The sequence below is a fragment of the Mesoplodon mirus genome, assembly GCF_964341445.2.
Source record: "Mesoplodon mirus genome assembly, chromosome: 4".
In the NCBI taxonomy this organism is placed as follows: Eukaryota; Metazoa; Chordata; class Mammalia; order Artiodactyla; family Ziphiidae; genus Mesoplodon; species Mesoplodon mirus.
Window position 1 is genome coordinate 188,204,725 of NC_138979.1, and position 26,166 is coordinate 188,230,890.

Below are 26,166 nucleotides of genomic sequence, written 5' to 3' on the forward strand. Positions count from 1 at the left end.
ATGGCTGTGATGATGTGGGTAGGTGGATGGATGGATGGATGGTTGGATGATGGACAGACGGGTGGATGGGTGATGGACAGATGGATGGATGATGGACAGATGGGTGGATGGATGGACAGGTGGATGGACAGACGGGTAGATGGAGGAAGGGAAGGACAGACAGGTGGGGGGAGTGAGAGGGTGGGTAAATGGGTAGAGGAGGGTATGGCTACATTAGCACATAGGTGGCTGTGTGCATGGGTGGACAGGTGGATGGATCGGGAGGGGGGACAGCGGGAGGGGTGGGCCTGAGGGGCCCTGCCTGCTCCCACAGAGCCCCTAGAATAGGGGCAAGGGCAGGACAGTGGTGAGATGAGCACAGCTCTACGGGGCCATAATTTACAGACATAAACCTCACCTGTTGTAAGTGTATGTAATTCAGCTACCTTTCCAGCAGATTTACAAGATACTGCAATCATCACCGTGATCCACTTTTGGTATATTTCCATCATGCCCCCAAAGTCCCCGCATTCCCGATGTGGCAGCCGCTCCCCGTTCCCCCTTCCCCCAACCGCAGCCACCACTAAAGTACCTTCTGTCGCTACAGATTGGCTTTCCGTGGATATTTTGTGGAAGTGGGATCAGACAGTAAGTGGCCTCGTGTGACCGGCTTAGCATGTTTCTGAGATTTGGCCGGGCTGTAGTGTGTCAGGACTCCGTTCTTCCGTGTGGCTGAAAAATGTTCTGTTTTGTGGCCCGACCACGTTTTGTTCATCCGTTCGCCTGTCTGTGGACGCTCGGGTGGTCTCCACGTGAGGCTTTGTGAGCAGCGCTGCCGTGAACACGTGTGTGCTGCCTGTGTGTTTTCATTTCTCAGGGATAGATTCCTAAAATGAGAATGGCTGGGTCGTATGACAAGTTTATGTTCACCTTTTTAAGAAATTGCCGAACTTTTCCAAAGCGGCTGCACCAGTTTTCACTCCTGCCGGTGCACTGTTTCAAGTTCCAGGGGCACCTGTGTCCTGGGGCACCACGTATGACGTAAGGTGAGGTCCCTTGATGTGTGGCCCCAGAGAGTGGGAACCCTGGGCAGCCGAGCCTGTGTGCTTCTGCAGGGGGTGGTTCTAATTTGGGCTGGGCCATGTGATTGGCAGGGCCCCAGCTGCTGGGCCTGAACAGGGCTGTTTATAGAAAAGCCTGACTTCCCCCAGGCCTGCTGGCTATTTATAGACCCGGGCTTGGAGGAGTTGGTGCCCCGGCCAGCGTCTGGCCCTGCAGAGCCCGTCTGTACCCCCATGGTGTCCCCGTGGCCCCCGTGAGCCTCCATCTCACACCTGCTGGCCCAGAGCCCCGGTCTCCCGCAGGAAGGGCCCGGAGCCAGCAGTCCCCGCCTGGGGCCTTCAGCACCACCCAGTGGTGGACAGAGAGAAGCATCACCACCAGCCCCCTTTGACGTGACTCCAGCAAATTCCTCTCCAGGGCTCCTGGGGCCATCCTAAAGCTCAACTCCTGCATCCGGAGACAACAAAGAAATCTCCCAGAACCCTCTTGGTCCCTCCCGCTACCATCCCGCCTCCTCCCTGTTGACACAGCCAGCCTCCCACGCCCTCACTCCCTGAAACACTCCGCCCCCCTGGCCACAGCCCCCCCTTGCCAGCCCACGGTTCGCCCCATCCTCAGCCTCCCCAGCCCTCGGTGGCTTCAGAGCCTGGCACCTGGCCCTCCTGACCCTGCTCCAGCCGATTCCCAGGGCTGGTGGCCCACAGAAGGCCGTGGGGGGGGGGGAGGGGTGCTGCCCGCCCCCGCTCCGTCGCTGTCATCCAGGGAGGCCTCACACCCTGCGTGTAACCCCCGGTGTCCCCATGTGCGAGGAGAGGGACTGGGGCACAGAGGGGCCAAGGGCCCTGCCTAGGGTCGGAGCCAGGGCTCTGGCCAGGAGCCCAGGGGGCTGGAGGATGCAGGGGTGGGGAGGGGGGCGGAGGAGCAGATGCAGCAGTCCTGGGACTCGAAGCACTGACTCTCCAGGGGTCTGTGACAAGCCCAGGGTCCACTCCCTTGCTCCCAGGGAGTATCTGGCCCCCTGCCTCTGGCTTGGGAGCCCAGGGAGCTCAGTGGCTCTCTGAGCCCTGGGCAGAGGCCAGTGGACAGGCTCCAGGCCCCTCTGCACTGAGAGTCCCCCCAGGGGCACTCCTACCCCCAGGGGCCCATCCCTCGCCCCTTCTCCGACCCGTAGGGCCAGTCGTGTCCAAGCCCAAGTCCACTTAGGGTGTGTATGTGGCAGGGTAGAGCAGGCGTTCCCTCAGCTGGGAACACAGGAGCCCAGCAGAACATGGGGCACCCTCTCTGGGCACCCAGTCCCTGCACAGGCTGGGGCAGGGAGGAGGTCTGGTGGGGCCTCTTAGACACCCCGGCCCAGTGCAGTTGGGAGCATCACTGGCCGCTCCAGTGCCCAACCAGGTGGCCTGACAGCACCGTCCCTTCTCCTTGGACTCAGGGCCCTGACACCCGAGGGCAGCCGGGCTCCTGGATTTAGCCCGCCTGTGATACCAGGGTGCCCAGTGCCAGACTCCGGGGCCCCTGCCCATGTGGGAGGGCGAGGGGAGGGGGGACGTTGGTGGGGGAGACACTCTGTCCTCTCTCTGCGTCCACCAGAGGGCGCCCGCGCCAGTCTGGAGAACCCGGGTTCACCGCGGGGCAGGTGCGCACCCCGAACACCCCGAGTGGGGCGCAAAGACGCAGCTCCCTTTTGGCAAACCGCACTCCCGCCCTGGAGGGGACCCCCTCGGCTTCTGGAACGCCGAGGTCCTGGACCTAGCGAGGCGGGCGGGGTGGGTCGCGGCGTCCAGGCCTCGCCTCGGGGAAGGCGAGCGCGATAGCCCCCAAGAGCATTCCCGGGGCTCCCCCGGCCTGGCCGCGTGGAGGGACCCCGTAGCGCGCCGCCGGGCCTGGCACCCCCCCAAACCCTGGCCCGGCCCGCGGGTGGTTGGCGGGGCGGGACCCGGCGGCCTGGAGGTCACGGCGGCGCGTCACGGCGCCTGAGAGCCCGCCCCCGGCCCCGCCCACCGCCCCGGCCGGTTCCTTTTAATGGCGCGGCGCACTGGTGCCGCGGGCTCTCGGGCGGCCCAGCGCAGCGGAAGAGCCGAGCCAGCATGTCGGGGACCCGAGCCTCCAACGACCGGACCCCCGCCGCAGGCGGCGTCAAGCGGGGGCGGCTGCAGCACGAGGCGGCGACCACCGGCTCCCGGGTGACCGTGGTGCTGGGCGCGCAGTGGGGGGACGAGGGCAAAGGCAAGGTGGTGGACCTGCTGGCCACGGACGCCGACATCATCAGCCGCTTCCAGGTGCGGGCCGGGCGCCGGGTCCCTCCCCCACCCGCCCAGCGAGCCCCCCTCCCCTCCCCTCGGACCCAGACGGACCCTGTCCTCCCTGCCCTCCAGCCCTCCCGGGACACGCCTCTTGGACCCCTCCCCTCCCGGGACACCCTTCCCAGCCGTCACCCCCGCCCACTCACACGCACACACCACCCACTCACAACCCCCTGCCACTCATGGGAGCACACGCTTCGCTCCCCCACTGCCTCCCCCAGGGACCCCGCCTTCCCCACCAGCCCCACCCCCCCCAGGGCAGTGGGCCAGGGGCAGAGCTATAAATACAAGTCGCTGAGTTGGGGACACCGGATCCTCAGGGGGTGGGGTGTGCCGTGGGTGTGACACTGGGCCCTGCAGTGTGGGGGGCGGGGACCCCAGCTTCCCAGTGGTTTGAGGGCCACGGAGACACCCTCCCTTCCTGGTTCTGTCTGGGTCTGGGACTGGGCTGGCTGACCACAAGGGGTCAGTGCACGCTGAGGAGGCTGAGTGCCCAGAGCCCAGAGTGGAAGCGAGCAAGGCCCCTCTGAGAGGGGTGGCCCTGGAGGGTCAGCCAAGCAGAGGCAGAGGCCAGGGCAGGACAGCGGGCCAGGTCCTGACGGCAGGCAGAGCAGGGACAAGGAAGAGAGGAGGGAGCCTCGGACTTACGGCTGGGGCGACCCCGTGTCTGGCAGTGCCAGCCAGGAGGCCAGACACAAGCTCTCTCCCCTGAGGGCCCAGGGCGGGGCCTCTGCCGGCTGAGGGCTGCTCTCTGCACCCCGTCTGTCCTGACTGCCACCGGGCAGTCCCCTGGGGCCCCGTGCCACGCTTGCTGCTATGGGCTGACTTACAGCTCGGGGCGCACAGGGGTCAGCTTTGGGGTGCATGCATTGGTGCTGCCAAGGTTTGCAGCCACGGGCGGGAGTGCTGCCAAAAATGAGGAAGGGATGCCCTCTGAGCTCCTCCTCCCTGGCTCTGTGGACTCATTCCTGAGCTCCCGCCAGGTGGCCTGGGGCTCCGGCGCCCCAGGGGAGGCCAGCATGCCGGGCTTGGGGAAGACGCTGCCATCTGGACCACTCCTGCCTGACGCAGACAGTGGGTTCCTGGAAGGTGCTTCCTGGGGTGGTGAGAAGTCTCCCACCCTCTCTCTGCCCTAAGCCACGGCGAGCAAGTCCACTCCTCTCCCCTGGACCCTGCAGCCGGGCACGTGGTCCATGCCCACTCTCCTCCCTCTCCAGCTCAGGGCATCCCCTCCTGGGGCCTGTCTGCTCCAGCAATGATGCCCAGGGCCCTCCGTGTGACCTGCCACCTCTGGTCAGCCTCGCCCACCCGCCTGTGGCCATCTCCCCTCCTTGAAGTGACCTCGGGGCTTTGCAGGTACCCGTGAGAGCCCTCATCTTGAAGCCACCGGGATGTCCTGGCTGTGGAGATGGTTCTGGAATGAGGCCCTCCCTGCTCCACCACCTGGGTCAGCAGGCCAGGCCCTGCCCTCTTCCGTCGCTGGACAGGACCAGCCAAGGGCAGAGCAGGCTGGAACCCCCCACCCACCTGGGGGGCCCCCTAGGCACCCTCTCCCCCACCCATATTCTCCAACTGACATCAGTACATTTCCACCTGCAGGCCTCTGCTCTGCAACATGTGGGAATAATTCCCAGCTGTCCTGGGAGCCCACTGTGGCTTCTCCTCTCCAGCCTCCAAACAAGCTGGTGAGGCGGGGCCTCAGAAAAGTTGAGCAGTTGGAATAAGTAGCACTTATGGGCCCTCACGTGTGCCACACCCGCATGGCAACAGCGCTGGGCGTCAGCGGCTGGCACGGGGAGGGTCCAGCCCATGCCCTGGGAAGGCTGCTTTTACTTAGAGCGTGTATGCGTGAAGCCCAGAGTCTTAGCCTTCACACTGCACCTTGACCCCAGGAGCTGGTCCAGCTCGGGAGCCAGGGGCCAGGGCAGCTGGCGGTGGAGTCGCGTGCAGGGCATGGGCGGGGCTGGGCTGGGGCCCGTCTGGGTGGCTGCCTAGAAGGGCTAAAGCCAGCCAGCCCCAGTGGCCGGAAGGGTCCCCTGGCCTGTCACCTGGGCCTGGGGCCGTCCTGAGTGGCAGCTGCCACCCCCGTGGCTGCCCTGGTCCCCGGCTCTGGTCTTGCTTCTGCTCACCCTCTGCCACCAGCAGGCCTGTCTTCCGTCTTGGCTCTGGTACAAGTGGGAAGCCCTTTGGTGGCCTTTGGCCACCTGGCTCACCTGGACTCACTTTCCTCCTGCCCAGAGGCGGCCTGGGGCCAGAGCCACCCGTGCCCCCAGCGGCCTTCCTCATTTCTTCCCATCTCAGTGGTTTGGGGCCTGTGGTCAGCAAGCACCCCAAGACCCCCAAGACCTTGCTTACGGTCCAGAGACTCAGGCCTTAGGCCCCTCCTGCTGTTGTCTTTGACTCCAGGACCCGTTTCCTGGCAGCCTCCCCTCTCCCCGAGTGGAGGGTGCGCAGCCCTGCCCTCCACCAGCAGCAGCCCTTCTGCAGCCTGGGTCCCTGGTCTGCCCCAGGGCTGGCTCCCTTCTCTCCTCATTCGCAGCCCAGCCCCTTGGGCTCAGGGATGGCCACGCAGCCTCCCCCTTTCCTCTCTCTGGTTCAGCTACTGCCGCAGCGCTGCGGCAGAGACCCCGGAGCCCATCCGTCAGCGGCCTCCCCGCGCTGGCCCCTCATGCCCCCTCTGCTCTTTGCAGGGACCCTCGGCCCGAGCGGCCGAGGGCTCCGCTCGCTCCCTGGGAGTCCCCGCCCCTCCCCTGGGCTCCGTGCTGAGCGTCCTTCCTGCTGTTTGGCATCCCCCCCCAGGCCCCCCCGCCCCACCCCCGCCCCCGCCTCCGTGGTCCAAATAGGAGCCTAAGAGCCCAGACACCTGGCCTGGCCGTCGGGCCTCGGTGCCAGCCCTCCTTCCATTCCCAGAGTTGCCTTCGTCAGGCTTTCGGCCCCCGCCCAGGACCCCGAGGCCTTCTCGCGCACTGGGCAGGGTTTCAGATTCCCCTCCTTCCAAGGGCAGTAAGACGGCTCGGCACAAGGGCGCGGCCGGGTTTCCCTGGGGGAGCACCACCGTCAGTTCCCAGGCGGCTGTGGCGATGGGCACGGTGGTCTCACTCGTTGGGGGCTGCGTCCTGCGGCTTGTTGGTGCTCTGGGTCCCCTCTCCCCGGGAGGGCGACTGGGAAATGCCTCACCTGGAACCCCAGGCTAGTCCAGGAGCCTCCGACGGGGAGGGAGAGTGGGGAAAATACCTGGTGGTGTTCCAGAAGCAGCCCCCCTTCCACGTGTACACCCTCCCATGACACCGGCCCCCCGGCAGTGCTCCAGGGGGAGGGCCTCCGCAGGGTCGCCCAGTCCACGTGGAGCCCGCGCCCTCCTCCCTCCAGGCCTCACCCCAGTGCCTCATGGGACAGAGGAGGTCTGTTGGGGGTGAGTGAATGAGTGGGTGAACGAATGAACGGCAGGAGCCTGCCAGCAGAGCAGACACACAGGAGCTGGGGGCTGCCTGGGCGCGTGCACTCCCTGGTTTCACCCCGACCCTGCTGTGGGGAGTGCAGTGCACAAGGGTCTCCAGCCGGAAAGCCGGCCCCTTGTTGCGTGCTGTACGTGCCCCTGATAACACCCGCACTGTCGCTGCCCAGAGGCCTCCTCCCCCGCCCATGGCCACACCCGGCGGCGTGGGAGCAGCTTCACAGCCTCTGAGACACTGTCGCCCCGCACTCACCCTCTCTGCTGTCTTTGTCCACTCTTCCCTGGCCCCCAGAGAGGGTGGGCTGGAAGGACACCTGCAGAGGCAGGCAGGGTCAGGGCTGGTGAGATGCCCCAGTGGGTTGGCCTTGGCCCCGTTCCTGTGTCCCTGAGCGAGAGAGCCCCCCTTTCTTAGATCCCTGCTGCCAGGGAAGCAACAGGCAGGAGCACCCACCAGGGAGTTTGAGTGACCGGCCAGGCCACAGGGGTGGCTTCAGCATCCCTGGGGACTCAGAGCTGTGCCTGACCCAAAACTGCATCACGGAGGGGAGAACCTGGAGGCTGGCAGAGCCCTGAGGGTCCCCCTGGGACACAGAAGAGGGGTGAGGCCAGCTCCAGCTCACTCTTGCGGGGCCCCAGGCATGGAGCTTCCGGAACCTGCCCACCCAGGGATGGGGAGGCAGGGCGCCACCCAGGAGCGAAGGCCCTGCAGAGGCAGCCGGGCTGGGCCTGCAGGGCTGGAGCCTTAGGAGGGCAGGTGGGGTGTCCCTGCCCCGACCTCACCCCCTGACTGTGCGGCCAGGAGAGGGCAGACGGGGGTCTCTCTGGGGCGGTCACCTGGACCTCTGCAGAGCTGCTGGGAGGTGCGCCCTGCGGGTCAGCAGACCCTGAGCTCAGCGTCCAGGGCTGGCTCACGCCCCTGGGAGTGGACTGTGACCTGATGCCCGGGCCCTGCAGCCAGCAGGGGTCATCTGCCTCCCACAGGCCCACAGTGGCCTGCGCCTGTTCCTAGGCGCTGGTGTTTACCCCAAACAAATGTGGTGTGTGCTCAGGCCAGCTGGCGTTGGCACTGGGCACTTGAGAGCAGGGGAGGGAGGCGAGCCGTCTGGACCCCCACCGAGGCAGGCAGGATGCGGCTGGCGGGGGGCAGTGTCTGGCATACGGGGAGAGCATCTGCAAGCTGCCATCTGGTCTAGCCTGGGCCCTGCTGCAAACTCCCTTCTTGGGACCTCAGTTTCCCCATCTGTGAACGGAGGCCACACACCGCAGGCTGACCCGCCTACGGCGGGAAACCTGACCCTGGGTGTGAACTCCGCGGAGAACCTCATGTGAGGGGACTCACTGCACGTGTACCGAGGCAGGGGCAGGGCGAGGACGGGGGTCTCGGGGGGGGACACAGTTGACCCCCAAACCCGGGGCCCGTCGGTTACGGTGACTCAGATGGTCAAGGCTGAGCCCACCGCCCTACTCCCCTGCCCCCCACACCACGTCAGCATCAGCTCCCTTCCCTCCCGCAGCCCCTCTGGGGTCCCTTCCCTGTCTCCCTCCGTGGCGGCCCCCCCGGTTCACCCCCCAGCACAGTCTGCATCCGAGCCCCCCGGGGCCTGACACCGCCCGCCCGCCCGCCTGCCCTTGCTCCCAGGGCCCCCTTCCTTGGCCCCCAGCCCCGCGTCGTGCCCTTTGTCCTTCTGCTTCCCCCGTCATTTGTTCAGAGCCTGCGCTCAGCTCCCGCAGCCAACCGCCTGGCTCGGGGCACCTGTGGAGACGGCAGGCTGGCCTCCAGCGGTCGTCGGCTTCGGGGGCGGATGAGCCGAGGGACCCGGCACCGTCTCGCAGCAGGGCCTCGGGGACGCACAGCAGCATCGCAGCGACCCCAGGAGTCGATTAGAGGCAAACCCACCCAAGTCCTCCAACCCCCGTGTCAGGCCAGACAGGCCTCCCCACGTGCGTTGGACAAGCGGAACGCTGGGGTGTCTGGGGACCCCCGTGGAAGGGGCTCCTAGCCGGGCCGTGGTGGAGCCGTCTGGCACAGATCGCGGCCGAGCCCCAGGGCGAAAGGGGTATTGCGGGTGAGGTTGGGCTCTGGCCTCGCTTCTTAGATTACCCGGGGGTGCGGTGAGGTCCAGGGGGAAGAGGCCCTGGCCGGGTCTCCTGGCGCCTGCGCCCCCGGCCTGGGCCATCTCAGTGGGGGCGCCCAGGAGACGTGTAAGTTTCATCCATCCCCAGCCTGAGGAGCAGGTGCTCCTGGCAGAAGGAGGCCGCCCTCATTCAGCCCTGCCTGGACGGGGCAAGGAGAGGCCTCGTATGGGGGGAGCCCCACCCTGCCGGGCCCTGCGGAGTGGGGGCTGAAGCCCTCACTGCCAGCAGCCACGGCCCCCTCCACAAGGCTGGAGGACGGCGGGGCGTGGAGGGTGGAGGCCCAGCCGTGGAGAGCCTCCGCAGATGGACGTGTGCTTCTGCAGGAGATTAGCCGGGAAGGTGGAGGCGGGCTGGGCTCCGAGGCTCTGGGGACACAGCGGGCCCCCCAGGGCAGGCCCACAGCCGCTGGCACCAGCCGGAATGTGCCCCTCCCCGGGCCCTGCTCACTGGCTCTGGGGACCCACGTGCTGGGGCCCGCGATGTCCGCTAGTGGCCGGAACTGGGACTGGAGGCCGGTGCCCCTCAAAGGCAGGGCCTTCCCCTGGCTCCCCTGACTCAGCCCCGCCAGCCTCAGAGTGGTTTTTCCCTCTTTATTCTTAGGTGGGAGACACAGGCCCCAGGGAGGGTCCCTGCTGAGAGGGTGAGGGGCCCTGGCCCTGCTGGCCCATGCCAGCACCCAGTCCCCTCACCCGGCCGCAGAGGGGCTGTGCTGTCTGGCCCGCCCGCTGCTTCCTCAGAGCTCGGGCTGTGTGGCAGCAGGGGCCGTGGGGGCCTGAGTTTGCTTCCCGGGATGGTTGGGCCCCCTCATTCCTGCATCAGAGGACGGACCCCCAGAGGGACTCATGGGCAGGGCAGGCAGGGCTCTGAGTGTGTCCGCAGCTTCGGAGGCTGCACTAGCCAGCCTCCTTGGAGCATCAGCACGTGACGGTCCTGGGTGTGGGCCAGCCCCTCTCTTGGACCCAGTCCCCTGGCCAGGCCCCTTCAGCCCATCCCAGGAGCAGGGCCCTAACCCAGCACTCCAGACGTGCATCAGAGCCGACCACTGGACCAAACTCCCCAAGTCCAAGCATGGACGGCACGTCACACTCCTTGGGGGACAGGACCACCACCCCGGGCAGCCCAGAGGGGGCTCCTGAGCGCCTGCATTTAGAGCTGCCTGGAGTGAGGCCGGTTGCCGGGCAGGCCTTCCCAGGGTGGGTCCAGGCCCCGGGCTCCTGGATGCTGAGCCAGTTTGTTTTCTGTACCCAGGGGGGCAACAACGCTGGCCACACGGTGGTGGTGGACGGCAAGGAGTACGACTTCCACCTGCTGCCCAGCGGCATCATCAACACCAAGGCCATGTCCTTCATTGGTGAGTGCCCGCCCCGCCCCACCCCCGCCTGGGATCCTGAGCGTGTGAGCAGGAGAGACCTGGGACGTCGTCCAGCCCAAGGGCCCGGTGTGAGGCCTGGACGCAGCCGGAGAGCTGGGCTGGACCCCCGCCCCCCACCCCGTCCTGCCCAGCGTGAGGACCAGGTGCTCCTGGCCAGGAGGGAATAACCTGCTCAGCCGGGGCCTCGACCCTGGGCCGGGAGGTTCACGGTCCCAGCCTCAAGCGGGAGCCCTCGCAGAGGCCTCTGACCCGGGACCTGTCCTCAGAGCCCCTCCCAGAGCCCAGGACCCCACCCAGCCTGGGCCAGAGGGAGGGAGAGTGCAGGAGGCTCCCCTGAGCGCTCAGACTCCCGCAGTGTGTGTGTACAGGCCTGTGTGCCTGTGTGGGTGAGCGCACGTGTGAGTGTGCATGTGTATGAGTCTGCGTAGGTGCATGAGTGTGAGCGCGTGCGTGTGTGCAGGTACTGTGTGTGCGTGCTCTTGTGCGTGTCCTTAAGTGAGCGTGCGAGCGGGGTCGGGCCTGGCTCCCCTGTTCCTGGCCTGCCCGGGCCCCTTCCCGTTGCCTTCTGCTGCCCCTCCCCCCATGGGTCACGCGCTGGCAGCTTCTGGTACTTTAACTTCTGGCTCTTTCCACGACTGGGCAGGCCCACACTCGTGACTTATCTGCCCCGCCCCCTCGCTGGCTGGGAAGCTGGGAAGCCGGGGTGGCGCGGCAGGTGTGTGCCCGGCGGTGGCAGGGGGTCTGCCCTGCGTGGGAGCCCAGGGACACGGCGGCAGAGGGGCCGCAGGGGCAGTGGGCAGTCAGGCTGAGCAGGAGGAAAGGGTCTCCCGGAGCCTCCGCCGTGGGTGAGGACGGGGCGGCGAGGACGCCAGCTCACCCGGGACCCCACGCCCGGGGCGGGGGCTTTGCTGCAGGAAGCTGCTCAGCGCCAGCCTCGGGTGCTGGGCCCCGGGCCCCTCTGGGAGGGAAACGAAGCCAAGGAGGCACCGCTCGACCAGGGGGCGCTCTGCCCAGTCTCCGAGGAGCTGGGGGTGGGTGGGGGCCAGCGGTCACCGGGGAGCATGGGCAAGGGCTCAGCTCGGCGGTCAGCGCGGCCAGACGGCGACGGCGGCGGGAAGCCCCTTAGCAAGGGCAGACGGAGCTGGCACTCACACAGCTGCCCCTCCAGCCCGGGTCACTCCCCCAGGCCCAGCCACGTGGTCATTTCAGGACTCGTGGCATTTAGGTGACCTTTTGTGCTCGGTGTGGCTTGCATCGTCTCTGAGTCACTCCCGTCTGGACCCATGTCCCGTGTCCCTCGGCCAATCCCGGTGCTCAGAGACGGGCTCCTCCCAGGAAGGCAGCGGGGGGCCCTGCCCAGCTGGTTTTGGTCTTAGAGGAAGGGGCCAGCGTTGGCTTTAGCCTGGGCCCACGGTGACCTCGTGACCTTGGTGAGCCCCTCCCTTCCGTGGCCTCAACCTCCGCCCTCTGTAGACCCTACTTCAGTTTTACGTGGATGGGGAAGCGTGGCTCCCCCGAGGCCCTGTTTGGGTCCCAGGAACGGCTGGAGGCTGCATTTCTCCGCACCTCCCGCCTTCCCATTTCCATGCCACTTAAACAAAACACAACAGCTTTACTGAGGTATAATTTACGTACCATGAAGTTCACCCCTGTGAGGGTACGATTGTACATCCATCATGATTCAGTTCTAGAACATTTTCCTCCCCCTGAGGAGTTTCCCCTCCCCCCTCCCACCCCACCCCCGACAACCACTGATCTGCTCTCTGTAAATGCTTCATGATGGCTTTTGTTTTGACTTGACCGTTGACTTTATTGTGATAAAATGTACCTAATACAAATCGACCATCTTAGCCATTTTTAACTGTACAGCTCAGTAGCGTTAGGTCCGTTCACGTCGTTGTGCAGGCCCTTCACCACCATCCGTCTGCAGAGCTGCATCGTCTCCCTAAACAGAACCTCCGTCCCCATTAATACTCACTCCCCCTTCCCCCCGCCAGCCCCTGCCCCCAGCACCCTACTTTGTCTCCATGAGTTTGACTTCTCTATGGACCTCGTACACGTGGATCATACAGAATGTGTCCTTCAGCGTCTGGCTTATTTCACTTTGTATAGTGTCCTCGAAGTTCATCCATGTCGCCACCTGTGTCAGAATTTCCTTCCTTTTTAAGGCTGGATAATATCCCAACATGTGGATGAACCACATCCTTCTGTTGATGGACGCCTGGGTTGCTTCCCCATCTTAGCTATTTTGAACGATGCTGCAATGAACATGAGAGCACGAATTTCATGCTGTTTTTGTTTTTATTTATTTTAAAAATAGGCTATTTTATTTTATTTTTAAAATTAACTTATTTATCTATTTTTGGCTGCATTGGGTCTTCATTGCTGTGCGCGGGCTTCCTCTAGTTGCGGCGAGCGGGGGCTACTCTTCGTTGCGGTGCGCGGGCTTCTCATTGCGGTGGCTTCTCTTGTTGCAGAGCACGGGCTCTAGAGCGCAGGCTCAGTAGTTGTGACGCACGGGCTTAGTTGCTCCATGGCATGTGGGATCTTCCCGGACCAGGGATTGAACCCGAGTCCCCTGCATTGGCAGGCGGATTCTTAACCACTAGGCCACCAGGGAAGTCCCTGATTTTGTTTTTAGATTTTTTTTTTTAATGTGGACCACTTTTAAAGTCTTTATTGAATTTGTTAACAGTATTGCTTCTGTTTTATGTTTTGGTTTTTTGGTTATGAAGCATGTGGGATCTTAGCTCCCCGACCAGGGATTGAACCCGCACCCCCTGCATTGGAAGGTGAAGTCTTAACCGCTGGGCAGCCAGGGAAGTCCCTGTGCTGTTTTATACGTAAGTCCCCCGCGTCCGTGATACGATTCAGTCTTGTGTCTGTGTGTTGCAGGCAACGGAGTGGTTGTCCACTTACCAGGCTTGTTCGAAGAAGCAGAAAAGAATGAGAAGAAAGGTAGGCCCGTGTTCCCGCAGACCCGCCCCGCTCAGGACACGTGCATGTTCCCAGTGGCCAAGTTGCCGGGTGGCTCGCCATGTGGTTTCTCCTGAGGGCGGCGGCAGGTGGACAGGTGGGGCGGCTTCCACGGCTGGCCCGCTGCCTGGGCCTGCTGGCTCTGCCTGTGCAGGAAGCCAGGAGCGGGCAGTCCAGAGGCCCCAAACTCTGGCTCCAGGCCACAGCCTCAGTGTCGCAGGGGAGCTTTCATGACACTGGGGACAGGTGGCACTGGGAGATAAAGACCAGGCTGTCCAGGAAGGAGCCCTGGAACCTGGAATATGACCCTGATGTCAGGCTGAGACTGGGGACCATTGGACCGACCATGCGAGCAGGGAAGAATGTGGTTCCTGGGGGCTGTTCAGGGGCAGGAGGCTGGCAGGCAGTGACCGAGGCCACCAGCCAGGCATCTGGGCAAGTGGGACCTCAGTGGCTGTTTAGAGGCAAGCTGATGACACAGCAGCCCTGAGATGCCGTGGAGGAAGCACAGCCGCGGCCTCAGGGCTCAGTGCAGGCATGAAAAGAGCGAGTGGGACCCTGGCCCTGGGACGCGGGCACCAGGAGGTGCCGGGACGGAGACCCCACGGGGAGACAGGCTCGCCCGTGGAGACGTGGGTGGACGTCCCCGGGGGGAGGGCCCAGGACCCCCCCCCAGAGAGGCCACCACGGGGAGGGCCCGCTGCTAACCGGAGGTGACTCTGTGGCCCGTGGCCAACCACATGCCGTGTCCGCAGGCCTGAAGGACTGGGAGAAGAGGCTCATCATCTCTGACCGGGCCCACCTCGGTGAGTCTCAGGCCCTCCCTGCCCACCTGTGAGTGACGCCCCCATCCCCACCATGGCCTGGGGCTCCCCCAGGCCTTCTCCAAGGGCTTCCGGGGGTGCCAGGTTGGGATCACTGCCCCCACTGGCAGATGGGGAGATTGAGGCCCGGGGGACCCCAGTGCGTCCCCGGAGGCCCTGTAACCGTCTGTCTCTCCTGCTCGTGGTGCCCCCGCCGGCCCGGCCGGCAGTGTTCGATTTTCACCAGGCGGTGGATGGGCTCCAGGAGGTGCAGAGGCAGGCCCAGGAGGGCAAGAAGTGAGTAGCGCGTGTACTCAGCTCGTGGCCCTCGAGTCTACGGATGGAGAGCTGGGGGCATGTGGGGTGGGGAGCGTGCGTCCACCCGAAGCCCCCAAGGACGGTGCCCGTCGGTTCACCCCCCTGAAGCCCAAGTGAGCCGCCTCTCCCCGGGGCCGCGCCGTCCTCCCCGACCACCACCCCGCGGAATTCCCGTGCTGTCTGTCACCTGCTGCGTCCCCCACCCCTGCTGGGATCGCAAGCCAGCCTTGACCACAGCTCCGTCATGGCACCTCGTCCTGCCCACCAGCTCTCGGTGGCCGTTCACTGGTTCTCCAGAGATGTTTATTAGAAGGTGCCAGGGACGGTTCTCAAAGCCGGGACAAGGATGCAGCAGACCAGAGTACTGCCTCTCACACACACGTGCACACGCGCCTGCACTGCCCACAGTCACACTCTGCACACACTTGCCCACAAGTGCACACGTACGTACACATGCATGTACCCCGCACATCCACACACACACACACCGGTGCACGCATGTCTGCACACAAATGTGCGTGCACCACATGCATTCACGGCACACGCTCACACACAGGCACACATGTAAGTGCGCACGGGTATGCACTGCACACATTCCACACGCACGTGCTCATACACAGGTGTGCACGTGCTCTCACAGGAGCACATGCACTCACAAACATGCACGCACACACACAGGGCTTGGCCACATGTAGGTGGCAATGCTGAGCCTGGCTGGGCTGTGGCGGGCAGAGAGTACAGGATGGGCACAGCTGGGTTCCAGTCCCGGAGCAGCAGCCTCCGTGCCAGGCGAGAGGGAAGCCAGGGCAGAAGGCAGACAGGCCGGGGAGGGCACCACTGGGCACTGGGCCTCAGAGGGTGGGTAGGGGAGGGTCAGGGCTGGGAATCAGACCCGGGTGCCACCACTGTAGCCCCGGGTCCCTGGAAGCTGGCCACATGAGGTGTCCTGTGGTTCTCATGGCCGTCCCAGACCCCCGGGTGCTGCTGCTGGGAGGGACCCTCAGATGTCACCCAGCTCGACCTTGATTTATGAGGCTGGAAACTGAGGCCTGAGGGGCTGGCCGGGGAACCTGTGTTCCCAGGCTCCTCCCCAAGGCCCCGGGCAGGCTGGCCTGGGCGACCCGAGTTCACAGCCTGTGGCCTGTCTTTTAGCATCGGCACCACCAGGAAGGGGATTGGACCAGCCTACTCGTCCAAAGCGGCCCGCACGGGCCTCCGCATCTGTGACCTCCTGTCGGACTTCGACGAATTCTCCACCCGGTATCTGACCTGTCCGTGACCCCAGGGGAGCCTGGCCAGGGAGGTGGGCTCCAGGGGGCCAGGGGTCTCAGTCATTGTCGCTTCTGCAGATTCAAGAACCTGGCCCATCAGCACCAGTCCATGTTCCCCACTTTGGAAATAGATGTTGAAGGTCAACTCAAAAAGCTCAAGGTAGATAGATCTGGGCGCCTCGGCAGCAGGGCCGACCCTGCCGAGGGTCTGCGTCCCACTGACGGTCCGTGCACATTCGTGCAGTGCACCTGTCGCATTATCACAGGTGGACTGGGCTTGGGGGCCATGGGCCTCCCGTGGGAACCCCCTGGCCAGCCGCGCTCACGATGGTCTTCTCAGGAGGCTGGGTGCTCCCCTGATGGCCTGGGCCCTTGCCTCCTCTCTGAGGAAACTGCCCCAGATGTCCTGGGGGACGGAGGCCGACCCTGTCTGTCTGGAGCAGGAGCAGGCGGGAGACAGGAGGATGTCAGCGCAGAGCCCTTCTGGAAGTTTCCAGGGCTGGGACCCCAGCTCCTCCAGCCTCGTCTGGGGCTGTAAATGTGACAGGGCGGGACGAGCGGGGATATCTGCAGACCGAGCCCCTCGCTGGGCGGGAGTTTGCTGGAAAAGAGAGGCTGTGGGGAGGAGGCCAGCGCTGGGTGGACACCCTAGTTCCTGCATCCTCCCCCTTCCCCCAGGGCTTCGCGGAGCGGATCCGACCCATGGTCCGAGACGGCGTTTACTTCATGTACGAGGCGCTCCACGGCGCCCCCAAGAAAATCCTCGTGGAAGGCGCCAACGCAGCCCTCCTGGACATTGACTTCGGTACGTCCCGGCCGCATCCCCACAAACCCCGCCTTTCAGAGACAGGCGTGGTGCGGCCTCCCTGCATGGCCACGCTGCTGGCCGCGCCCAGGAAACCTACCCGCCTCGTTTCCCTAAATTCAGCCGAGAGGGGAGGAGGGAGAAGTTGGGCTGGAGGGGAGGGAGGGAGGGCGAGAGAGCCCGGCGGGGCCCCAGCTGCCCCACGTGGGCCTCTGTACACCCTGTCCCTGACCCAGGGCCACACCAGCACCGAAGCCCCAAGGCCGCAAGGCGCAGGCAGGGGAGGCACGCACCGTCCAAACCCGAGCGACCCTCTCCCCTCCCCGCCTAGCTCATACCCACTGCACCCTGTGCCGGCCACTCCCCCGGGATGGTCCCCCTGGAGACCCTGCCAAGGGGGACCCCTGGGCCCAGGTGATCTTCGGGGTGGGGGCCTGACCGGCTGTCTCACAGGGACCTACCCCTTTGTGACGTCATCCAACTGCACGGTGGGCGGCGTATGCACCGGCCTGGGCATCCCCCCACACAACATAGGCGAGGTCTACGGCGTGGTGAAGGCCTACACCACACGCGTGGGCATTGGCGCCTTCCCCACTGAGCAGATCAACGTGAGTCCCCAGCCCCGCGGAACCGCGTGGGCACCTGGTGGAGGGGCCTGGGGAGGCTAACGAGATGCAGGGGCCTGCCGCTCCAGCCCCGTCCCGCGCCGTGGCCGTACACAGTGGAGCCCCTCGTCTCGGGAAGGGCACCGAGAGCTGTGTCTCTGCTCCATCCTCGGGGGCACAGGCCACCTTCGTCCTTGGGGGCCTGAGCCCCCGTGGGTTTGGTCTCAGCCAAGCTAGAGCAGGGCCAGAAGCACCGCCCCCGCCCCGCCCAGCAAACTGCTCTCCAGCCTCGTGGGTGTTTCTGGAAGCTCAGGACACCGCCGGCCTTCCTCTCACCTGGCCTTGTGCCCTCATGGCTGGCGAGCACCCGAGACTCTTGTCCTGGGCAGATGTCTGAGAGCCAGAGTGGGAAGGGGCTTGGATGAGGCGCAGGGATAGGGATAGGGACCCCTGAGAAATAAACACACACCTGCCCGAGGCTCAGCTGCAGGGCCAGGTCAATCCACCCTCACCTGCCCGCGAGGCCCAAGAAGGAGGTGCTGGTCAGTGCGGCCCTACCTGTGGGGTCTCAGCTGGGGCAGGTGTGCCGGGGGCCAGGGAAGCAGGCGTGAGGGGGGGTGATCGCCAGGGGCTGCAGGAGGGTCGGAGGGGAGGGCAGAGGAGATGATTGAGAGCGCCAGGCAGCCGGGCACAGGCTCCCTTTCCCGTGGCACCGGGGCCCTCTCTGTCCCCACGCAGGAAATCGGGGACCTGCTGCAGAGCCGCGGCCACGAGTGGGGCGTGACCACGGGCAGGAAGAGACGCTGTGGCTGGCTGGACCTGATGATCCTCAGATACGCCCACATGGTCAACGGATTCACCGCGTAAGTGACACTTCTGGCACATCTGCTGCTGAGCCCCCCGGGTGCCCTTCCACCCCGGGGTCCGCCCCTGAGTCCCCAGACACGATGGGAGCAGGGGAGCTGGGCATCGGGGCTCAGGGCCACCGTCTCCCCACGCAGGGTGATGTCACCTGAGGGAGACCCTTCTCCACGGCGAGGCCACAGTGGGGTGATGTGGAGGCCCACGCAGGGCACCTTGGAGCTGGCCCTGCGGCCAACCCTGCACCTCCTTCTGAGCACAGACGGGGCTGGGGCTCCCCCACTAGCTGTGCCAGCGCAAACGCCGTCACTTCAGTTCCCCCAAACCCCCAGGGTGACACTGGGCTCCTAAGAAGGGGGCAGAACAAAGCCCCAGCAGGAGAGGCCACACTTGAAGCTCGCGAGGCCCCGCAGAGAGGCGGCAGCAGGGGCGCAGCCTGCGCTGGTCCTGGAGTGCGGCCGCCGGGTGTACAGTCCCTCGGGCACCTCCGCAGGTCCCCCCACTCTGGGGCCCCGGTCTGCGAGGCTGTGGACAGGAAGATGACCCCGAGGGGGCCGGGAGCAGCAGCCCCCCTCCTCCGAAGCGGCACCCCCGGGGGGCAGGGCGGGCCCCCCACAGTGCCCCCGAGACCAACCAGGCAGCCGGGCTGCTCTGGGTGATGGTTGTGGTTTCAGCAGCTCAGACCTCGCCCTGGGAAATGAGGGGCTTCGTGCGAACGGAGGACTTGCTGCTTCCTCCCCAGAAAGACGGGCCAGGGTGCGAGGTGCACGCTTGTCACAGCACACGGCCCACAAGTTACCACAGCCGCGCTCGGCGTGTGTGGGCCATCCGTCCGCGGGAGGCACAGGGACGAAGTGGCCAAGGACACGGTGTCCAAGGTCCCCGGCCCGCAGTCCTTGTGTGCAAAACGGGGAGATGCAGCCTCCCGGGGCCCTGAGGGTAACGGCCCAGCCCGGGTCAGGGCACTGGCGCCGTGCACGGTGGCCCACGTGGGCTCGGGAAACCCAGGGACACCCACCCAGAGGCCCTTGAGGCCTGGCCGTGCAGAGATGAGAAAAGGAAAGGGAGAAACTTGCGTGAAGCCCGGGCTCCCTGGCCCTGGGCGGACGGTGTGGGAGACCCTCGGGTGGACGATGTCAAGGGCACCAGTGGTCTCGGCCCAGGCTCGGGGTCTCCCGGGTCAGAGGGGCATGGACGGGCCCAAGGCTCACATGCCCAGACCCTCAACGCGGCCGTGAGAAGGGCAGAAAGGACAAGGCCGCCAGATTGGGGTCCCCATGGGGTGCTCAGGGCCAGGTGGGCCAGGTGGCTGGAGCTGGGTTCCAGCCTGGCCATAGGCGGCCTTTTCCATCCTCCTCTCGATTCCTGGCAAGTAGAGGAGAAGCGAGGGGTGGAGCCCAGACAGGAGAAATGATGGCGTAGCTGACCGCTACTCAGCGTCTCGCTGTGGTTTTGGACAGGCTGGCCTTAACGAAGGTGGACATCCTGGACGCCCTGGACGAGATTAAAGTCGGCATCGCGTACAAGCTCAGCGGGAAGCGGATCCCCTACTTCCCAGGTGCGAGCACAGTGGCTTTCCTGTCCTTGGCCTGTCTCGCGGGACCTGGTAACAGACGTGACCCGTGGTTTCTGGGGCGAGGGGACAGGGTGTACGTGTTGAACACGTGGGGTGAGTACGTGTCTGGAAGACTCATCCCGATTCTGTCTGTGGCAGGTTCTCACCCCGATGGGAGGCCTGGCCGGGCCTTGGGGCAGTTGCCAGGCATCCATGGTCTGGGAAGGGCTCAGAGGGACTCAGAGGGACCGGCCTGACCCCGGGACCCTGGGGGACCCTCAGGTGCCTGGGGTCAAGGCCCACCTCCCGGGAGCAGGGGACTCACCTGAAATAGCTGACGTCAGGTCTGGGCGCTCAAAGCTCTGGGCAAATAGGAAGACGAGGGGCTTCCCTCGTGGCACAGTGGTTGAGAGTCCGCCTGCCGATGCAGGGGACACGGGTTCGTGCCCCGGTCCGGGAAGATCCCACATGCCGCGGAGCAGCTGGGCCCGTGAGCCATGGCCACTGAGCCTGCGCGTCCGGAGCCTGTGCTCCGCAACGGGAGAGGCCAGAGCAGTGAGAGAGAGGCCCGTGTACCAGAAAAAAAAAAAAAATAGGAAGACGACTTTGACCTAAAAAAACATACATTTTTGATTAGACTCTTTAAGGTTCTAACTGGAGTTTCTGTGACCAAGCAAGCATCCTTTCTTTTAAAAAGCATAAAGGCAGTGCTGTTTTCCTGGGGTCACAGTTACTTGTGCATCTGCACCGGGGTCACGTGACCCCACCCTCACCAGTGGCCATGGGCGAGCTGCCCCCCGCTGCCCCACCCCCAGCACGTGTGTACACCCACCAGTACCAGCGGCTGTGGGAGCCCCGTGCGTCCTCTCGGCCAGTGTGCCCCAGCCCTACTGACCCTGAGCTTTGAGAGGCCGCAGCAGGATTGTGATGTGACCCCAGGGGAGCATTTGAACTTGGAGCGCATCCAGGGCCCTTGCAGTGGACGGCTCCTTGCAGCATCTGCTGACAATAAGGGGTGGTTGGTGTCTGCTGTAGCCCTGGAATCCCCGCCAAGTGGGGTCCCTGCCCCGAGGAGGGGGATATAGATCCTGTAGGACCTCTTGACACTTCAGGACCCTGGATCCCCTTAGAATTTCCAAGCAGGGGCCTCAGAGTTCCTCTCATGATGGCTGTGGATGTTGCAGCAGAGCGCGTAGTGAATCCGTGTCCAGGGTGGCATGTCCCCTGGGCTGGAAGGGGTACAGCCAGTGTCCAAGAACCACCCCCACCCCCTGAGTAAACCAAGCAGGGCGGCTTGCCTTCCCCGCCTCTGAGCCCCGGGGCAAGCGGACCCCAGGCTGGGGGTCCCGGGCCCGTGGCCGAGCAACTGTCCGCAGCACGTGGTTCACCCCGGCCCTGTGTGTCCCCAGCCAACCAGGAGATTCTGCAGAAGGTGGAGGTGGAGTATGAGACGCTGCCTGGGTGGAAGGCAGACACTACGGGCGCCAGGAAGTGGGAGGACCTGCCCCCGCAGGCCCAGAGCTATATCCGGTTTGTGGAGAACCACGTTGGAGTGGCAGGTGGGTGCCCTGAGCCCTGGCTGCCCCCTCTCCCCGCCGCGCCCTGGGCTGAACCTCCCCTTTCCCTTTCAGTGAAATGGGTTGGTGTTGGCAAATCCAGAGATTCGATGATCCAGCTGTTTTAGACAAAGACAGAGCTGATCCCGGCAGGCCACGTCCACGCCAGCAGCCACAGTAGTGTTCTTTCCCAGCCAGCAAAACCAACGCCGTATACAAAGAGATTTGAAAACTATTTTCTGTACTTTTATATTTCTCTTTAAGCCTTCGGCTCCACCCACTGATTTCTACAACAACTTGAAACATCTGAAAACCAGTGTTGGGTACATTTTTAAAAATCCTGCTGTTTCAAATGAGCCGACGCGCTCAAAACAGAGACCTTTTATGGCACGTGAATTGTCACATGGTTGTATGCCTGGTTGGAGCCGTTTAGTAATAAACAAATCCGACAGCCGCTGAACGGTAGTGAGCAGTGCATGTTTTGTTCTGACTTTGTCGTCGTCATTTTGACTTTTAAACGCTGGAAGGCGCCACTTTGCCGCATCAGCAGTCTGGGTGACACACATTTTCTTTTGTTTTTAATAAATATATTTATTTATTTATTTATTTTTGGCTGCGTTGGGTCTTCGTTGCTGTGCGCGGGCTTCCTCTAGTTGCGGCGAGTGGGGGCTACTATTCGTTGCGGTGCGCAGGCCTGTCATCACGGTGGCTTCTCTTGTTGCGGAGCATAGGCGCACAGGCTCTAGAGCGCAGGCTCAGTAGCTGTGGCGCACGGGCTTAGTTGCTTCGCAGCACGTGGGATCTTCCCGGACCAGGGCTCAAACCCATGTCCCCTGCATTGGCAGGCGGATTCTTAACCACTGTGCCACCCGGGAATCCCTGACACACATTTTCGTGTCACGAAGCCAAGCTGTGAGTTTGCTCAGACCACAAAATGCAACCAGCCCAGGGAAGAGAGACCACGGGCATTAAACAGGTTTTCCAGAACTAAACACTTCAACAGATTCACCCTAGCGCCCCGAGCCCTTCCCCGCAACCATCAGTCCCCTCCGTTTCGGTGGAACAGCCACTGGCCCCATCCCTCTTGAGTCCCCTGGGCTAGGAAGCCACTTCTCAACTGGCTGAAGCTGCAAAGAGCCTACCGCAGTCTGCTCAACCGGAAGCTGAGTGGTAGCTTCCTTAACCCTTCACAGTTTGGGGTAGGTTTAGAAAAATAACAGGTCTTTTGGTATCATTTCAGAGAGGGAAGGGATTATACATATGGAGAGACCTAGAGTCTGCTGGGCTTAAATCCTATGTGCTTTTTTTTTTAAACTATTTATTTATTTACTTTTGGCTTCATTGGGTCTTCATTGCTGCGTGCAGGCTTTCTCTAGTTGCGGCGAGCGAGGGCTACTCTTTGTTGCGGTGCACGGGCTTCTCATTGCAGTGGCTTCTCTTGTTGCGGAGCGAGGGCTTCTCATTGCAGTGGCTTCTCTTGTTGCGGAGCGAGGGCTCTAGGCGCGTGGGCTTCAGTAGTTGTGGCTCACGGGCTCTAGAGCACAGGCTCAGTAGTTGTGGCTTGCGGGCTTAGTTGCTCCGCAGCATGTGGGATTTTCCCAGACCAGGGCTCGAGCCTGTGTCTCCTGGGTTGGCAGGGGGATTCTTAACCACTGCGCCACCAGGGAAGCCCTAAATCCTAGCTTTTTAGAGCTGAGGATGCCAGCTGGGTTCACTGACATTGGGCCGCTGCCAACTCGGCTTGCTTCCCATGGACCCTGCCGGCCCCAGGCGGTTCCGCAGGGTCCGGTGTCACCGGCTTGCACCACGGAGTCCCAAACTCATGTGACAGCATGTTGGGTGAAAGGGCCACAGACTGGGTGTGTGGCTTCACACCCGCCAGCGAACTTTTCCAAACAGTGCCGAGAACAGGCTTCAGCAATTTGAAAGATGTCAGGGGCATGCGTGTGGACCAGCTTCCTCGGGCAGCAGGGCTACAGGTGAGAAGCGCCGGCAGAAACTGATCTTGGAGTTTCCCAAGAATTATTTCCTTCCACGACAGAGCAAGAGGGACGAAAGGAGAGGCCAAAGGCAGGGTGAGTCCTTAAGGAAAGAGGAGGTGGAGCCCAGCTCTTCTCCCTGCCCCCGGGGATACTGTGCTTCTCCTGACCACATGACTATCCTGCTACGACAGAGGGATGCACGCTTTGGGCAATCAACCAGAGTAGGCATTTTCCAAAGAAATCATTTCATTCTGCATAAAAAGCTGCACTCCTGGCTTGGCAAGCTCAACCTGCAATTTAAATTACAAAGCTGCAAAAAGCCACTATATTATGTAGTAGCTGCTAAATTATCCACTCGAATACGAGTTGTTCTTTCCTTTGATCTCTGGACAAAATCTTGGGGAGGCAGCCCCAGGCAATGTCTTTGAGTATCTGCAGGTGTTATACAAGGTGAAAAGACGCCAATTTGGAGGGGAAATCATTCTTCCCTGGCACCAGCTTCCTCACTCCCGTGCGGCCCAGGGACGGGAGGCTGTGTCCTCTGGGTGAGATTAGGATAGACGGCCCCCTTTTCTCAGCATCAGATGTTGTGGGGGTCTGAGTAGTTAGAATAAGGTGCTCTCTCCTCTTTGCACCAGTAACACAGCCCCACTGTAGATAAGCTCACAGTGGTCGCAAGTCAATACGTGGATAAAAGACAAGTATGTGATTTGATAACGTTGTTTGATAAAACGTGTTTTTCCAGGGACTCCCCTGGCGGTCCAGTGGTTAAGACTCTGTGCTTCCACCGCAGGCGGCAAGGGTTCGACCCCTGGTCGGGGAACTAAGATCCCATATGCCGCGGGGGCGCGGCCAAAATGTAAAAAAAACAAAAACAACAAAAAAGTGTTTTCCCAAACACTTTGGAAAGCTGCCGGTTTGCTCAGAAGTTTAACATTCATCTACCCTACCATCAGATAGCCATTCCACTCCTAGGCACTGACCCACAACAAATGACCACGAATGTACAGAAAAAGCCTTAGACGAGAATGTTCAGAGCAGCTGCCCTCATCAGAGCCCAAACCTGGCACAGCCCAGGTGTCAGTCGACAGGTGAACAAACTGTGGTCCATCCACACACACAATACACTCAGCAACAGAAGGAATGGACCACTGAGGGGTGCAGGACGGTGGCCGGTCTCGGATCGAACTGATGGAAAAAGCCAGACACAAAGGTGCACATGCAGAATGAGACCGAGCCTGTGAGGTTCTAGGACGGCAGCGTCCCTGTAGGGATGAAAACAGAGCAATGGTCACTTCTGCCCGCGGGAGGGGTGACGGGGTCATCGTAACTGGCAGAATTTTATACATATACCATCTGGGCATTCCACTGGGCGTAAATACACACAACCGCACTGTAAGTAAATTATACCCCAATCTAAAAGTTACTCAGAGTAACCATACAACCATCTTACATAACTGAGATGATAATTACTCACAATTTTAGGACCCCGAGGCAACTTTGATGAAACATATCAATGAATACGTTTCCTGCCAGCCTTACCCACTCTGCATTTGTTAGAGGGGAAGTTTGCTGCACTTCTCGTGGGAAAACAGAAAGCGTGTTCCTTCCTCATCTGACACATATTCACTTCCAGAATGTCCAACTTTCTAAGGTCAAATTATGCCACTCCGCAAATGCTTTGCCTGAGTTCGGTTTTCCTGGGATATCACCCCGCCCCGGGCAAGGCAGTTCTCCTTACTCTGCTTCCACAGCTCCCGTCCTTCCCCTTTTGTGACATTTGTCCCCCCAGAGGGCAGGGACCCCGCTGCCGCTGCTCCACACCACCCCTAAGGGCCGAGCACAGAGCTCGGTATCTATTATGGGCTGAACTGTGTCCCCTAAACTTCACATGTTGATGCCTCAACTCCCAGTACCTCCGAATGGGACTGATTTGGAGGTAGGGACTTGGAAGAGGTCATTTTTTCCGAAGTTTTATTGAGGTGTAACTGACATATATTTAGATATAATTGATACAGAACATATAATTGACATATAATGTACACCTTAATTGTACACTGTTGACATAAAACAATAAAAGACCAGCGAAATGGGTTTATTTGGGAACGGCAAAAAATTGCAATTCAGGATATGTAATCTATGGCTAACCACAGGCAAGTCTGGAGAACAAAGGAGAGAAAACTCTTGAGAAGGAGGAGATGGAGGGGCTAGTCTGGGCAAAGAACGCATTGGTGGAAACTGGGAGTTTGACATGTAAGTGGTCTTTCATTGGCTGAGTTTTGACAGACTCTTATTGGCTGGGCTGTTGTGGGGCGAGGAGAAATTCTTCCTCCTGCTGGGTAGTAAAGTAGTAACCTTCTTCTTTGTAGATGCAAGGTACTCTTTTTCTATTCGGTCTGCAATTAATGTAGTGCAGTAGGGCATGCTTGCTCCCTCTTCTGGCCTCCTGACTTTTTTTTTTTTTTTTTTTGGCCACACCATGCGGCTTGCAGGATCTTAGCTCCCCGACCAGGGATTGAACCCAAGCCCTCTGCAGTGAAAGTGCGAAGCCCTAACTACTGGACCGCCAGGGAATTCCCTCTGACTCCATTTTAAATGAGGTTTCTGCTTCTTAATTTTTACAACATTAAGGTGTACAGTGTGATGATTTTATACACATACATATTGCAAAAGCCATAATAAGGTTAGAGAATACACCCTTCACCTCATATAATCACCAGTTTGTTGTTGTTGTGGTGGTGGTGAGAACAGTTAAGATCTACTCTTAGCAACCTGCACGTACACAATACTTGCTAACTATAGTCACTGAGCTGTACATTAGATCCCTGGAACTTATCTACCATATAACTGGAAGTTTGTACCCTTTGACCAACAGCTCCCCATTTCCCCCAAGCCCAGCCCCTGGCAACCACCATTCTACTCTGTTTCTATGAGTTTGATGACTTTTTTTTGGTTAATATTTATTTATTTATTTACTTACTTACTTACTTAGGTTGCGCTGGGTCTTAGTTGCGGCATGCGGGATCTTCGTTGCCACATGCGGACTTCTTAGTTGCAGCGTGCAGGTGGGATCTAGTTCCCCAACGAGGGATCAAACCCAGGCCCGCTGCATCGGAAGCACAGAGTCT

The 26,166-nt window shown here is 61.9% G+C and overlaps 1 protein-coding gene across 2 annotated transcripts; it reads left to right on the forward strand.

The window, feature by feature from the left end:
- Positions 1 to 3,038: 3,038 nt before the first annotated feature.
- On the forward strand, positions 3,039 to 21,516 carry ADSS1 (adenylosuccinate synthase 1). Of its 2 annotated transcripts, none has more exons than XM_082617037.1 (13): positions 3,039 to 3,320; positions 10,183 to 10,285; positions 13,202 to 13,264; positions 14,038 to 14,088; positions 14,316 to 14,382; positions 15,556 to 15,663; positions 15,753 to 15,834; positions 16,353 to 16,479; positions 16,933 to 17,087; positions 17,823 to 17,947; positions 19,406 to 19,503; positions 20,910 to 21,059; positions 21,132 to 21,516. In XM_082617037.1, exons 1-13 carry the CDS (start codon positions 3,129 to 3,131, stop codon positions 21,182 to 21,184), a joined length of 1,374 nt encoding a protein of 457 aa, XP_082473163.1. In that variant the 5' UTR covers positions 3,039 to 3,128; the 3' UTR covers positions 21,185 to 21,516. The 2 variants fall into 2 exon arrangements, with proteins under 2 accessions (XP_082473163.1, XP_082473162.1); XM_082617036.1 differs by having other exon boundaries at positions 20,910 to 21,030.
- Positions 21,517 to 26,166: the final 4,650 nt, after the last annotated feature.